The sequence below is a fragment of the Orycteropus afer genome, unplaced genomic scaffold (genome assembly GCF_000298275.1).
Source record: "Orycteropus afer afer isolate SDZICR_OR568_19922 unplaced genomic scaffold, OryAfe1.0 scaffold00375, whole genome shotgun sequence".
Classification (NCBI taxonomy): Eukaryota; Metazoa; Chordata; class Mammalia; order Tubulidentata; family Orycteropodidae; genus Orycteropus; species Orycteropus afer.
In genome coordinates this window covers 1,025,027-1,039,774 of record NW_006921962.1, presented here as the reverse complement: position 1 = coordinate 1,039,774, position 14,748 = coordinate 1,025,027, and the positions used below count along the sequence as shown (strand labels likewise).

At 36.2% G+C, this 14,748-nt stretch overlaps 1 protein-coding gene across 1 annotated transcript in view; it reads left to right on the top strand.

Annotated features, from left to right (window-relative positions):
• ACSS3 (acyl-CoA synthetase short chain family member 3) overlaps positions 1–14,748 on the top strand; it is a 281,025-nt gene that overhangs the window by 220,550 nt on the left and 45,727 nt on the right. The window contains exons 10-11 of the mRNA XM_007953165.1: positions 4,904–4,999; positions 11,880–11,943. Coding sequence (XP_007951356.1) covers positions 4,904–4,999; positions 11,880–11,943 — 160 coding nt within the window. The remainder of the gene's footprint in view (positions 1–4,903; positions 5,000–11,879; positions 11,944–14,748) is intronic.

Here is a 14,748-nt window from a genome sequence, read left to right as displayed (position 1 = left end):
TGTTGTTGTTATGTGCCGTCGAGTCAGCCCTGACTCATAGCGACCCCTCCTTGGGTTTCCGAGGCAGTATCACTACGGAAGTAGGATTGCCCAACGATTAGGAGGCTGTAATTGGAACAGAACAAAGGGATACTGCATGGTTCAAAATCAAGAATTGAGTGCATCAAGGTTGTATCCTTTCACCATACTTATTCAACTTGTATGCTGAGTAAATAATCTGAGAAGCTGGATTATATGAAGAACGTGGCATCAGGATTGGAGGAAGACTCATTAACAACCTGTGATACACAGATGACACAACTTTGCTTGTTGAAAGTGAATATGACTTGAAGCACTTACTGATGAAGATTAAAGACTACAATCTGCAGTATGGACTACACCTCAATATAAAGAAAAGAAAAATCAACATAAAGGAAACAAAAATCCTCACAACTGGTCCAGATTTCTCCACAGTGGATGGAGAAAAGATTGAAGTTGTCAAGGATTTCATATTACATGGTTCTACAATCAACACCAATGGAAGAACAGTCAAGACATCAGACGATGTATTGCATTGAGCATATCTGCTGCAAAAGGCCTCTTTCCAGTGATGCAGATCAAAGATGTCTCTTTGAAGACTAAGGTATGCCTAACCCAACCCTCCCCCCCAAAAAAAAACCAGACTCACTGCCGTCAATTCGGATCCGACTCATAGAGACCCCTCCGTGGGTTTCCAAGGCAGTATTATTACGGAAGCAGATTGCCCAACCTTCCTTCTGAGGAGTGGCTGGTGGTGCCTAACTCAAGCCATGGTATTTTCAGTCATCTCATATGCATGTGAGAGTTGGACAGTGAATAAGGAAGACTGAAGAAGAGTTGATGCTTTTGAGTTGTGTTGTTAGAGAAGAATACTGAGAGTACAATGGTCTGCTAAAAGGACTAACAAATCTGTCCTGGAAGAAGTGCAACTGAAATCCTCCTTGGAAGCAAGAATAGCCAGACTTTGTCTCATGCACTTTGGTCATGTTGTCTGAAGGAACTATTCTCTGGAGAAGGATATCATGTTTGCTAAAGGGGAGGATCAACGAAGGGCAAGGCCCTCAACGAGATGGATAGACACAGTGACTGCAACGATGGACTTAGGTATAGCTAGGATTGTGCGGCTGGCACAGGACAGGGCAATGTTTTGTTCTGCTGTGCATAGGGTACTATGAGTCGGAGACAACTTGATGGCACCTAATAACAACAATAGCAGCCTCTCATTCAGTGCGAATATTAACATAGCAAAATAACTTATTGTCCACACCATAAAACTTCCTGCTATTTTTCTATTTGCCCCTTATCTGGGAAGAAATGCTAGTCAACTACTGACCATCTTGTGTTTCTAATGGTAGGTAAGTTTGTAAAGATTTCTCCAACTAAAGTATGTAATTTTCTTCATCAAAGAGAATGTCCTGGCTTGTTTAATGTACTTATTTTCCAGACAGTATGTGGCATCTGGATTTTCTGTCTCCCTAGATCACTGCTAACCGGTTAATTATAGTCTTGACAGTGTGAAGCAGATGATTGTAGAAAATCTTTGGATCGGGTTTTGGAAATCCATAGCATTTCAATTAAGAACTGTAGCATGCCTGGGACTTTTTCTAGCCTATTCTACACATAGGCCAATTTATACAGTCTTTTGTGCATGATACAGCCTCGGAAACCCAAGGAGGGGTTGCTGTGAGTCGGATCCGACTTGATGGCAGTGAGTTTGGTTTTTGGTTTGTGTGCCTGAATATGTGAGCACACATGTGTTTGCCTGCTTTGCAAATGGATCAGTCATTTGGTCCCAGCATGTTCAGAGGTATAATGAAAGGAAACCAAACATTTTATAACAACTGTAATGGTCTTTCCCAGCTCACCTTTGTCCTAACTTGGGTTCTGGATTTTGCTCAAAATCTTAGAAACTGCCATTTTGTGTAAACTCTGCATATCATTAGCAACAGTTCTTTTTCTAGGTCCCTAAAAGAATTAAAATGAGGTTAACAGCATAAACTTATATTATGTACTTCAAGTTACCTGAATGGCTAATCCTTTTCAAAGCCCTTAAAAACCAATCAAGTTAATCATATAGACAGATATGCATTTCATAATTGCATAATAATAATAAACTATAACAACTGAAGGATAAAATATTAGAAATAGCAACCACTATACAAAGATTCTTAGGAGTTCTGGTAGCATAGTGCCTAAGGCACTTGACTGCTAACCAGAAGGCTGGCGGTTCAAACCCATCAGCCACTCCTCGGAAGGAAGGTTGGGCAATCTACTTCCGTAGTGATACTGCCTCGGCAACCCAAGGAGGGGTCTCTATGAGTCGGGGCTGACTCGACAACACATAACAACAACAACAGTACAAAGATGCTTAGGAGTCTCAAGAAATATGCATAATGTCAGATTTGTTAAGCAGTCAATATTGACAATGCTTTGATTATTTGTTATTTAATACAAGATTTTATTTTCACTCCCTCTTCCCATAGTCCTCCCAATGTGTAGGGAGAGCAGAATTTGACACTGCTTATTAGAATCCACACTGAGATTGGATGAAGTAGGGTGCAGTTACAGTTTTGTTGTTATTTTTTTTTATTGTGGTCTATCAGTTTGTTTTTCTTTTAGGAGGCAGATGATCATTGGTAGAACCATCAGTGATAGTTTTCTGAGACCTTACCATGGTAAGAAATGTAGAGCTTCAAGTATATTTGATTGGAGTGCCCTTCTTGATAAATTAAGCTTGAATAGATATACTCTTAAAATAACAGGTTTACTTTAACAGCTATTTCCTGCCAGGTTGAGAGGGGGAACAGAAGCTATTTTGAAAAGGTTATTTCATTTCCTAATGTGTACTAGGGAGCTCTGGTGGCATAGTGTCTAAAGCATTTGACTGCTAACCAGAAGGCTGGCTGTTCAAAGCCACCAGGCACTCCTCAGAAGGAAGATTGGGAGATCTACTTCTGTAGTGATACTGACTCGGAAACCCAAGGAGGGGTTGCTATGAGTCAGGGTCGAGTCGACAGCAGTGAGTTTGGTTTGGTTTGAATGTGTACTAGTAACTTCTGCTTCTTTTGTACCTTTCTCTAGCACATCAGTCTACAGGGTACCTCTCTGTCATTACCTCTGTTCTTTCCCTATCATTGCTTTTGATGGATAGCTGAGGTTAGTACCCAGATGTCTTTAAGACAGGCAAAGGAGAAAATACTATTAACTCTTCAACTTTATGGGATTCCTCACATGCTTTGATTATACTGTGGTTGTGTGTGTGCATGTGCACATGTGTCCGTGTGTGCATGTGCACGACTTTATGGAATTTCATAGAATACTTCCCCATTATTTTGTCATAACAAGAAAATATTTGAGGACTCTTCGTTAAACAAGTTCTGGTGGCACAGTGGATAAGGCATTTGGTTGCTCACCTGAAAGTTGGTTCTTCAAACCCAGTAGCTTTTCTGTGGGAGGAAGATGAGGCAATCTACTTCCATAAAGATTTACAGGCTTGGAAACCCAATGGGGGTTGCTGTGAGTTGGAATCGACTCAATGGAAGTGAATGAGTTTCTTGGTTAAACATCAGAAGTGTGTACTCTGGTTACTTGCTTGTTATCCTATGTGGTGACCATCTGTGTTAGCTTCTTAAGCTCTGCACTGTGACTTTGGAACTGAGATTCAGTGTTCATGAGTCCATTTGTGTTTTTGGTGCCAGGTGAGCCACTATCCATAGAATGTGAATAATAAACTGAACTTTCCTGAAATGTAAAGAACAAGAATATATTCTTCACATCATTAAAAGTAATACAAATGTATGATAAAGTATGATAGAGAGCGTGATGGAAGGAATACGTTCTGAGTACTTCAGAAGATATGTGTATGTCTTTAATTTTTTAGATTGCTTTGAATTTGATTAGTTTGACAATTAATCCTTTGGTGTATGTATATGTATTTTTGATTAATAATATTAAGTCCATGATTCCCAAACTTTTCACTATAAAGATTCTCCTATCTTCCCATACATATAAATCACATTTACAAGGTTCTGTTTACTTCAAAATTGTATTTATCAACAATAATGAATGTATTCCTTCCTTAAAATAAACACTGCCAGATTTTATAGTTATGATATAATAGCTGCTATTGCTCTTTTACAACTTGAAAATGAGAAGACAAATTTAACATTTTTTGGTAATCAATCCAGGCTAATTGTGAGTAAGTTTATGGTCTTAGTGAAATATGCAATATAATATAAGCATCTTTACACACGCACACACACACACACACACACACACACATACATACTTTGGGACTTCCTGGAATCCAGGAACAAAAGACTGGTAAGAACTTGATAAAATTTTGCTAGATTAATCTTTAGATGTAAGATGTCTGGGCAAATGTAGATCTTAGAAAATTAGAATACAATGTTATTCATATTTTAAAAGTTAATTTGGGTCTCTTATTCCAGCAAAGAGACCATAAATTAATAGAAATACTTTGCACACAGATGTTATTTACAATGAGAAACAGAATGTTAGATGAGACTTGGGTAGTGATCTTGTAGCTTTAGTGGGTGTTGTAAATGCCTCTTGGTCACATTATTCCCCTTTTTTTGTGCCTACTGATCTACAATTGAGAAAAATAGAATGGACTTTCTTTTCTTAGGAGAATCACTGCTACATAAATTATTGTAAATATGTATCTGTAAATTAAAAAAAAAATGTTGAGGTAAAGAATAAATTACCAAACTACTTGTCACTTCTAAATAATACATTTGTGCTATCCATTTCTAATGTTTATTAAATTCTGTAACAAACTGGGACATGGGGTGGGGATGCACTGAAGAAAGCTTTATGATTCCAAGTCAAAACATTAGCTGATAAACAATATTTCTTTCCCCAGAGACTGGATCCCCAATTACAGCTTCATGCATTGGATTAGGTAATTCTAAAACACCTCCACCAGGGCAAGCAGGAAAACGTGTTCCTGGATACAATGGTAAGAAATGACCTCAGTTATCTGAAATATTTAGATTACTTTGAATTTGATTAGATTGGCAATTAATCCCCTGGTGTGTGTATATTTTTTTGATTAATAATATTAAGCCAGTGTCATTATTATATTTAATAATTTCTTGTGTCTAGTGCAAATCATATTGCTTGGATTATACTAAGATCTTAGTAAGAATTTGATTGAATGGATGTATTAAAATAAAAGCATTAAGTTTTGCTATTAGGCAACTTGAACAAAAGTAAAGTTGTGTATTTTGAGGGAGATGTTTGAAAGAGCTGTCATAATAGAGAAAATGATATTATTTATAAGGCAAGTTTAGAATATGGGGTATGAAATTAATACACATAGAACACCTACTAGGTGCTGAGCGCTTTACATATGTCATTTCAGGTAAGTATGAAGTGTATTTAATTCAGACCTATTATTACTGTGAAAGAGATGTTCATGAAGCCTTTTTGGCCAGAATTAATGCTTAAATTAAACTCAGTTTTGCTGAATTAATCTGGTCTCTTTACACGCCTGGCTGAGACACCTTGTTTGCCTAGCTGACTGTTCACAAGCACAGCACAGTTAAGAAACTCAAAGGCAGTGCTCAAATGTGGTCTCTGAGGAGGAAATCTTGGCACAGCTGTCTTTTTTTTTTATAAAGTGGGTCTAAGAAATATTTATGAGAAAGTATATATTAAAGAGAATTGTTTATAACAGGATTTTGGAGTCAGCCAAAAATGTTACCCAGACAACCAAGAACTTTTCAATTAAGCAATTTCTAAAGAAAGAGCCTTAGTGTTAATTCTTATTGTTGGTTCCGACCTCCCAAAATGTTTTACATCAACCTAGACATTTTTATAAGAAGCTCTGGTGATATAGTTCATAAGACATTTGGATGCTAATCAGAAGGTTGGTGGTTCAAACCCACCAGCTGCTCCATGGGAGGAAGATGAAGCAATCTACTTCCGTAAGATTGACAGCCTTGGAAAACCAATGGGGGTCAATATAAGCCAGAATCAACTTAATGGCAGTGGGTTTGGTTTTTTTAGACATTTTTATAACCTGTTCTCAAACATATGCATTGTGAGCATCCTATGACCATAATTGTATATCTTTCTGGCTGCTTGAGAATTTGTGCCCAATGAAATTCTACCCTGAATCTTTAATCTTCCCCTTTTTGACCTCAATCAAAATCTAATTAATGATTTTATTGTCCTCTCTTTGTTTCTGTCCCTATATCCATGGGACCCACTCTCTGATATCACCATGTTTTCACTTATGTGAGCTGGTGGTTTCCTATTTTAATGTCTCCCTTGTGCTGTATAAAACATCTGAATTTTCATTAATGTGTGAGTAATTTCGCTACAACACTGCAATTTTAGAGATAAATTAACTAAGGCCCAGAGAGAGTAAATAACTTTCTTAAGGTAACACAACTGGTTAGGTCTGGAGAAGAATGCAAATTATTGTGTTTTATTAAGTTTATATGCTCATTTCTGGGAGCTCTGGTAGCATAGTGGCTAAGACACTTGCCTGCTAACCAGACGGCTGGTGGTTCAAACCCACCAGCCACTCCTCAGAAGGAAGGTTGGGCAATCCTATTTCCGTAGTGATACTGCCTCGGAAACCCAAGGAGGGGTCGCTATGAGTCAGGTTTGACTGGACGGCACATAACAACAACAACAACATGCCCATTTCTACTACAAAGGCTGTATTTTCCCCCCATTACATATGTTGTTGTTAGGTGCCATCAGGTCAGCTTCAACTCATAGTGACCCTATGCTCAAAGGAACAAAACACTGCCTGATCCTGCATCATCCTCATAGTCCTTGCTATGCTTAAGCGCATGGTTGCAGCCACTGTGTTGGTCCAACTCATTGAGGGCCTTCCCTTTTTCCAGGCCCTGGTTCCTTCTGACAACATGACCAAAATAGATGAGACCAAGTCTGGGCATTCTCACTCCTAAAGAACATACTGACTGGAGGCGGTATCTCTACGGAGGTAGATTGCCTTGTCTTCCTTCTGAGGAGTGGCTGGTGGGTTTGAAACCCCAACCTTCTGGTTAGTGGTCACATACCTTAGGCACTTATTTTCAGTATTCTTTACCAATAGCACAATTCAAAAGCATCAATTCTTCAGGCTTCCTTATTCATGGTCCATCTGTCACATTATATGAGACAATTGAAAATACCGTGGCGTGGATTAGGCTCACCTTAGTCTTCAAGTGATAACTTTGCTCCCTAACACTTTAAAGGATCTTTTGCAACACATTTGTCCTGTACAATACAAAGTCTGATTTCTTGACTGCTGCTTCCATGGGTGTTGATTGTGGATACAAGTAATATGATGTCTTTTACAACTTCAATCTTTTCTCCATTTATCATGATGTTGCTTATTGGTCCAGTTGTGAGGAATTTTGTTTTCTTTATCTTGAAGTGTAATCCATACTGAAGGCTGTAGTCTTTGATCTTCATCAGTAAGCGCTTCAAGTCTTTATCACTCTCAGCCAGCTAGAGTATGTCATCTTAATATCACAGGTTGTTAATGAGTCTTCCTCCAATCCTAATGCTGCATTCTCCATATAGTCTAGCTTTTCCACTTATTTGCTCAGTATACAGACTGAGTGAGAATAGTGAAAGGATACAGCCCAGATATAAACCTTTCCTGATTTTAAGCCATGCAGTCCTCCCATGTTATGTTCCAACTGTTGCCTCTTGCTCTATGTAGAGGTTCTCAATGGCCACAATTAAGTGTTCTGGAAATTGTATTCTTCTCAATATTATCCATAATTTGTTATGATTCCACTCAGTCAAATGCCTTTGCATAGTCAATGAAACACAGGTAAACATTTTTCTGTTATTCTCTGATTTCAACTAAGATCCATCTGATATCAGCAATGATATCCCTCATTTCACCTCTTGTGAAATTTATGACTGTTTCCTATTGATGTACTGCTGCAGCCATTTTTTGAATTGTCTTCAGCTAAATTTTACTCACATGTGATATTAAAGATATTGTTTGATAACTTCTGCATTCTTTGGATCACCTTTTTTTGGAATTGGGAAAAATATAGATCTCTTCCAGTCAGTTGGCCAGGTGGCTGTCTTCCAAATTTCTTGTCATGGATGAATGAGAACTTCCAGTATTGTATCCATTTGTTGAAACATCCCAATTTGTATTCTGTCAACTTCTGGAGCCTTGTTTTTCACCAATGCCTTCAGTTCTGCTTGGACTTCTGCCTTTAACACCATCAGTAAATGTTCACATTCTACCTCCTGAAATGGAGGAAAGCCAACCAATTATATTTGTTTTGGTAACTCTGTGTATTCCTTCAATCTTGTTTGATGCTTCCTGTGTCGTTCCTTATTTAGCTCATGTTGTTGCTGTTAGGTGCTGTTGAATTGACTCCAACTCACAGCACCCCTGTGTACAACAGAATGAAACACTGCCTGGTCTTGTGCCAGCTTCACAATACTTGCTATACCTGAGCCCATCATTGCAGCCACTGTGTCAATCCATCTTGTTGCTCATAGAATCCTTCAGTATTGCAACTCAAGGCTTGACTTTTTTCTTCAGTTCTTTCCACTTAAGAACTATGAGTGTGCTCTTCTCTTTTGGTTTTCTAACCCTAGGTATTTACACATTTCATTGTAATACTTTGTCTCTTTGAGCCTCCCTTTGAAATCTTCTGTTTAGCTTTTAGTTTATCATTTCTTCCACTTGCTTTAGCCACTCCACGTTCAAGATCAAGTTTTTGAGTGTGTTCTGACATCCATTTTGTTCTTTTATTTCTCTCCTGTCTCTTTAAAGACCTTTTATTTATTTTCATGTGTGATGTCCTTGATGTCATCTCACAACTCATCTAGTGTTTGATCGTTGTTGTTGTCATGTGCCATCAACTCGGGCCCGACTCATAGCGACCCTTCCTTGGGTTTCCGAGGTGGTATCACTATGGAAGTAGATTGCTCAACCTTCCATCCAAAGAGTGACTGGTGGGTTTGAACTGCCAACCTTCTGGTTAGCAGTCAAGTGCCTTAGGTACTACACTACCAGAGCTCCTGTTTGATCATTAGTGTGTTTTTTTTGTTGTTGTTGTTTTGGTTTTTTTTTATAGTGTTCAGTGTGTCAAATTTATTCTTGAGATTGTCTATACTCAAGGTATTACTTTGGCTTTCTTGGACTTGTTTTAATTTTCTTCCACTTCAACTTGAACTTGCATGTAAACAGTCGGTGTTCTCTTCCAGTCAGTTTCCTAGTCTGTCTTAGTCTGGAAGTTCTGCTGAAACCTGTCCACCATGGGAAACCCCACTGATATTTCAAATACCAGTAGCATAGTTTTTGACATCACAGCAATAAGCAAGACACCACAGACAGAAGGGTGGTGGATATGCTTCTTAGGGTTCCTATATTGTGATGTAACACAAAGAAGAATTGGCATAATTCCTGCCAGTAGATAGATATTTACTTATTCATTTAATTTTTTTAAGTGAACAAAATAGAAGCTAATGTTGTTACTGACATTTCATAGAAGCCAGAGTGACTGACTTGATTTAGACTCATACATTCATTTTACAGACAAAGAAAATGAGACACACAGGTTATGTTATTTACATAATGCCACATAATTTGGCTTAATAGATTTATTAAGGAATCCAAACTTTGGAGGATAGAATATGATTTGGAATACACATTTCTTATTTGCATATAAATTTTGAAATTTAGAGATTTGTTTTGGGTATCTCTAAAATAAAATTAAAGAAATTCATTCTGGGACAATGAGTAGTTAAGGGAACTTGTATCTTTTAGTTTAGTTTAGCCTAGCAAATGTATTCATGCAGAGACACCTAAGGTTTATTTACTTATTCATTTAATTTTTTTAAGGGCAAAAATAGGTATTCTGTGAAGCCAGTGACCTCTCTAGTCATGGTCCTGGAAAGGTGAACATAGTTTTTGTGAAATCTTTCATATGAACAGCTGTCATCCCTCCTGCTTTTACCAGGAATATTTCTTTTATGTTGAGACATTTTAGGGCTAATTGTGGGAACTGTTAAGGACATTTTCAGTAACATTTTTATGTCCAGTTATAAGAAACAGTTAAGCTTTGAATCTTCATATAACTGTTTCTCATTTTCTGAAAGCCATTGGTGCAGATGAAACATTAGAACTAAACTATAACTAACAAAGGAGTTGTCTTATGATTCAAGTTTGGTATATGTTTTGTGGTAATTGTGAGATTCAGAGTCATCATTTAATACTTAATTCATAAGAAATATCTGTAAGGTTTTGAGTCAAAAAGGAAGATATTTTGTATGAAAAATAATTCATTATAATATAAGATTTGTGAGCTCTGGTGGCATAGTGCCTAAGGCATTTGACTACTAACCAGAAGGCTGGTGGTTCAAACCCACCAGCCACTCCTCAGAAGGAAGATTGGGCAACCTATTTCCATAGTGATACCATCTGGGAAACACAAGGAGAGGTCACTGTGAGTCAGATCTGACTTGATGGCAGTGAGTATTTTTTTTTTTTTAATGTAAGTTTTAATTTCACATTCATTGATTTTTTTTTTTGCATGCTTGTCACTTTATATACTTTTATTTTTTTCCAAATAATTTGTATACCAGCACTGTGAATAAAGAATTATTCCTGACTTATATAGACAGAGAAACTGACATGGTTATAGAACATGATCATTGTCACATAGTAAGATGGCCACTCTAACTGGGATCTGGAGAAACAAAGATGAATTAGCCATACCTCCACCTTTAAGAAACTCATGTTTTAATGAGGTACAGATACTTACATGTCTAAAAAATTGTCAAAATAGGTTTTTTTTTTCATAATTTCTTTTGTTGTTGAGAATATATACAGTAAAACATATACCAGTTCAACAGTTTGCATTTGTATAATTCAGTAACATTGATTATTATATTCTTCAAGTTGTGCAGCCATTCTCACCCTCCTTTTCTGACTCGGTCCTTCCCTATTAACATAAACTAATTTTAGCATAAATTAATTTGCATAAGCTAATAAAACCCCAAAAGTTCCTGTCTAATCTTTCCAGTTGTTGTTGTCAATTTGATCCCATACAGATAGATGTCAAAATAGTTTTAAAACAAAGAGCTCTGGAAAAACAAAGAAGGGAACACAATGATTGTTTTCTATGGAAGGATGTCTTTCTCTTCTTTGTCATGGCTTCTTACACTAGAATTACCCAGATGGATGAAGCCATATAAAGGATCTATTAGAACTTAGAGGTTGAGGATTTATCTTCATATTCAATATCCACTAAGAGTATTGAATGCAGGTACAAGCATTGATCTCCTAACGTGTTTCAGGGTTTTTTCAGTGTAGGATAGAAAACATTGGGATAATACTTGAGTAGATTAAATTGACCTTTCAGGGCCATAAGTGAGCATTAAATCTTAACTCCAAATAAGTGGATTTCTGGGCTTTTAAATGCTTCATTTTTATTGTTTGCAATATAGTTCCAGGTATTTTTAAAGCTTTGTTTGTTTCCTTTCATTTTTGAAAAGCTGATATTTTTTAAAAATGTCTTTAACAGAATAGAGTGGTACCTTTACATAGACATAAACATAGGGCTTGAAATTACCTGTGTGTTTGCAATATGAAATTTTTTATTTAAAAGGGCTTCTGGAAAAAAATGTAGCATCTTGTGAGGAATCAAAAGTGTGTACTTATTATATTTTATAAATGAATTCCAATTATTTATATTATATGTTCATGACACCACAGGGATTAAACAATGCCTTCTTACAGTTAGATTTTTTGGAGGTTAAATTTATGAAATATGGAAATATCTTTAAGCTTTAAATTCTGCATATTTATTTATTTATTTATTTATTTAAATTTGCAGTTATGATTTTGGATGACAACATGCAAAAATTGAAGGCTCAGTGCTTAGGAAACATTGTGGTGAAGTAAGCAAAACCTGTAATACTACTATTTAAAGGGTCACATATTGGTATGTAATGTTAAAACAAGATTGCAGCCATAATACTGTTGGAGATTTGCATGATGAGCTCTTCTATTATTTGAGAATCCTGACATCTCTGTATAGTTTAAACATGGACAACCTATAAAGTAGAATAAATTCAGATACAATTGAGTCTCTTTAAATTTATTTTTTCTGATTATACAAGTAATGTATAAATGATAACAGTAACTTTAACATCTATATATTAGTTATGTAATTTTGTGTTACATAATTTTATTTTGCTTCCATTTTTGACAAATATTTTATATCGTTAAAGCAATACTGTTTATTCAATTTTATGTATTTCTTTTTCCTTTAATTTTGACTCACCAGAATTTTCACTTTTTATTGTTCTCCTGAAAAGTACTTTATCCCCATTTTAAGCTTGTTATTGTGTGTGTGTTTTTTTTATTATAAATAATGCTGTATTAAACTTTTTTGTATGTTCTCCTTTTCACCTTTCTGATAGTTGCTTTAGTATCAAATAGATTTCTAGAACTGTTGTTAATAGGTCAAACAGTAGCAGGATATAATTACCCTGACTCGCTAAACACCACAATTCTGTGCTTTCATCTTCCATTATTTCTATTCGATAAACAGAAGTGCTCAAATTTAAAGTGGAAATAATTTCATTTTACTTTGATTAAATCTATATTTTAAAATTGTTATACTGGGAGAAGGTGAAATGTAAGTTTATTAATTTGGAAGATACACAGTATGTGGCATTTTAATGATTGATAGCAAGTACCTCTAACATGATATTGATGTCTTTACTGATATGATCTAACTAGTAGAGTTGTTGAGAATAAGCTGCTAAAAATAAACGACATTATATGACAGGACCTAGAAAAGGTTTGTTTTCATATTTATTTACAATTAGAAGTCAAAAGAATTCTTATTATCTGCCATTCTCATATTGGTATAAGATTATCTCAGGTTGATAAAACATCTTGAAATGTTTGCAAATTAAATGAAAAGCAGTAGCCAAGAACTAAATCAATGTATTTATTTAGCTAGAGCTATTGTAACCTTATAAAAAGGTAGAGATACCAGCATGATACAATTCTTAGATTCTTATGTTACTGGTAATCATAGTCAGCAATATATTACTTTTTTTAAAAAGTTATAATTTAAGATAAAATATCCAACAAGATGGAAACATTAAATGTTGAATGTATCATTTGTATTCATGTTTCTCTGAATCAGAATCCATATTAGCATAGAGCTAGTTGAAATTTAATCTACTAAGGGAGAAACAGAAGGAAGGGCTTGCGAAAGAAATAAATCATGAACAAGAATGTGGGTGCGTATTTCCCTTGCTTAGGAATGCACATGGTTTTTGAGAGCATTTGAAATCATTCTAGAAGCATATATTCTTATATAACCTCTGAGTATACGTAATCCCTGTATTGCATAAAGTAACTCTTGCAAGACCTCAATAGTAGCATTAGATGCCAGCATGATTTTAAGCCCCTCACGGGTCCTGGCACTAATTCTTTGTGGCTTTATCCCACCTCTATTAAAAGATAATCAAATATAGCAATATCTCACATAGACTGTAATTTTTTCTTGCAGCCATTAGTGTTACTCAGAAGCTTGAAAGTATCACAACTCTTGCCTTAAAACATTCTGTAATTTAGGTTGTCACTGTGGTGGTTATAATTTGTGTCAACGTGGCTAGGCCTGGTTGAGTGGCTGGGCATCTGGATGTAGTATTCCCCAATGATGAGGCTGGTAATCAACTCCATGGTGAAATCTACTGTGAGCAGCTGAGTAGCTGCCTTTGGGTATGTGATCTGCTTCCCATATATAAGCAGCAGCTTTGGAAACAGTCCCTAGCTTATGGCATGCTTGGATCCTGCATGTAGCTGTGTCATTGTTCAGCACCTGCCATGCTCTGCCGACCTTGGGACTTATAATGGACTTAAGTTAATGGCCTACCATGTGGTTTGGTAACATTGGGATTGTGCCTTTTTACTTGTCAATCTTGGGCTTGTCAGCCTCAGCAGCCAATAGCTGAGTGAAGAAATGCCTCTAGCTCCAGTGGGCTGGGAGCAGGAAGCAGAGCTAGACCCCAAGGTTGAGGGGCTTTCACCCAGCCCCTAGAGCCTGGTACTTTGAACTTGGACTTAAAGCCTCCAAACTATGAGAGAATAAACTCCTATTTGTTAAGGCCATCCCATTTGTGGTATATTCTTGTCAGAGTGGCACTAGGGAACTAGAACAGTCACCAATTCAAAATAATTTTCTTTCTTCTCTATTCCTAAATAGGGAATTTTACTGTAAAAAATCCAGGGTCTGAGATTGCATTCTGTTATCACCTAGAGTTGCAATACAATATAACATGCAGGACATTTTGATTCCTCCTTTATATTAGCAATGAAACTATGCATTTTGGAATATTATAAATACTATTTTAGGAAAGTAAGGCAGAAGTAATCAGGTAGAAGAAGTTTTCCACTTAGGTCTTAATGGAACCATTTTTAAAACCTTTTTTCTGGAACTAATTTTTTCTGTGAGACCAAATATTTACTATGCCTGTATCCCTTTAAAATCCTCATCCCCAATAGCCATTCTATGCTAACTCATCAACATGAAAATTATTCACTCATCCTAGTATGAAATTTTTATGTTTAAATTTTATCAGTAAGACTTGTCTATGTTGGTCCATAACTGTTCTGAGTGTCTTGAGGAAATACATCATTCATCTAAAATGGAAAAATGCCAATGAGTGCTTTTTTTTTTTTTT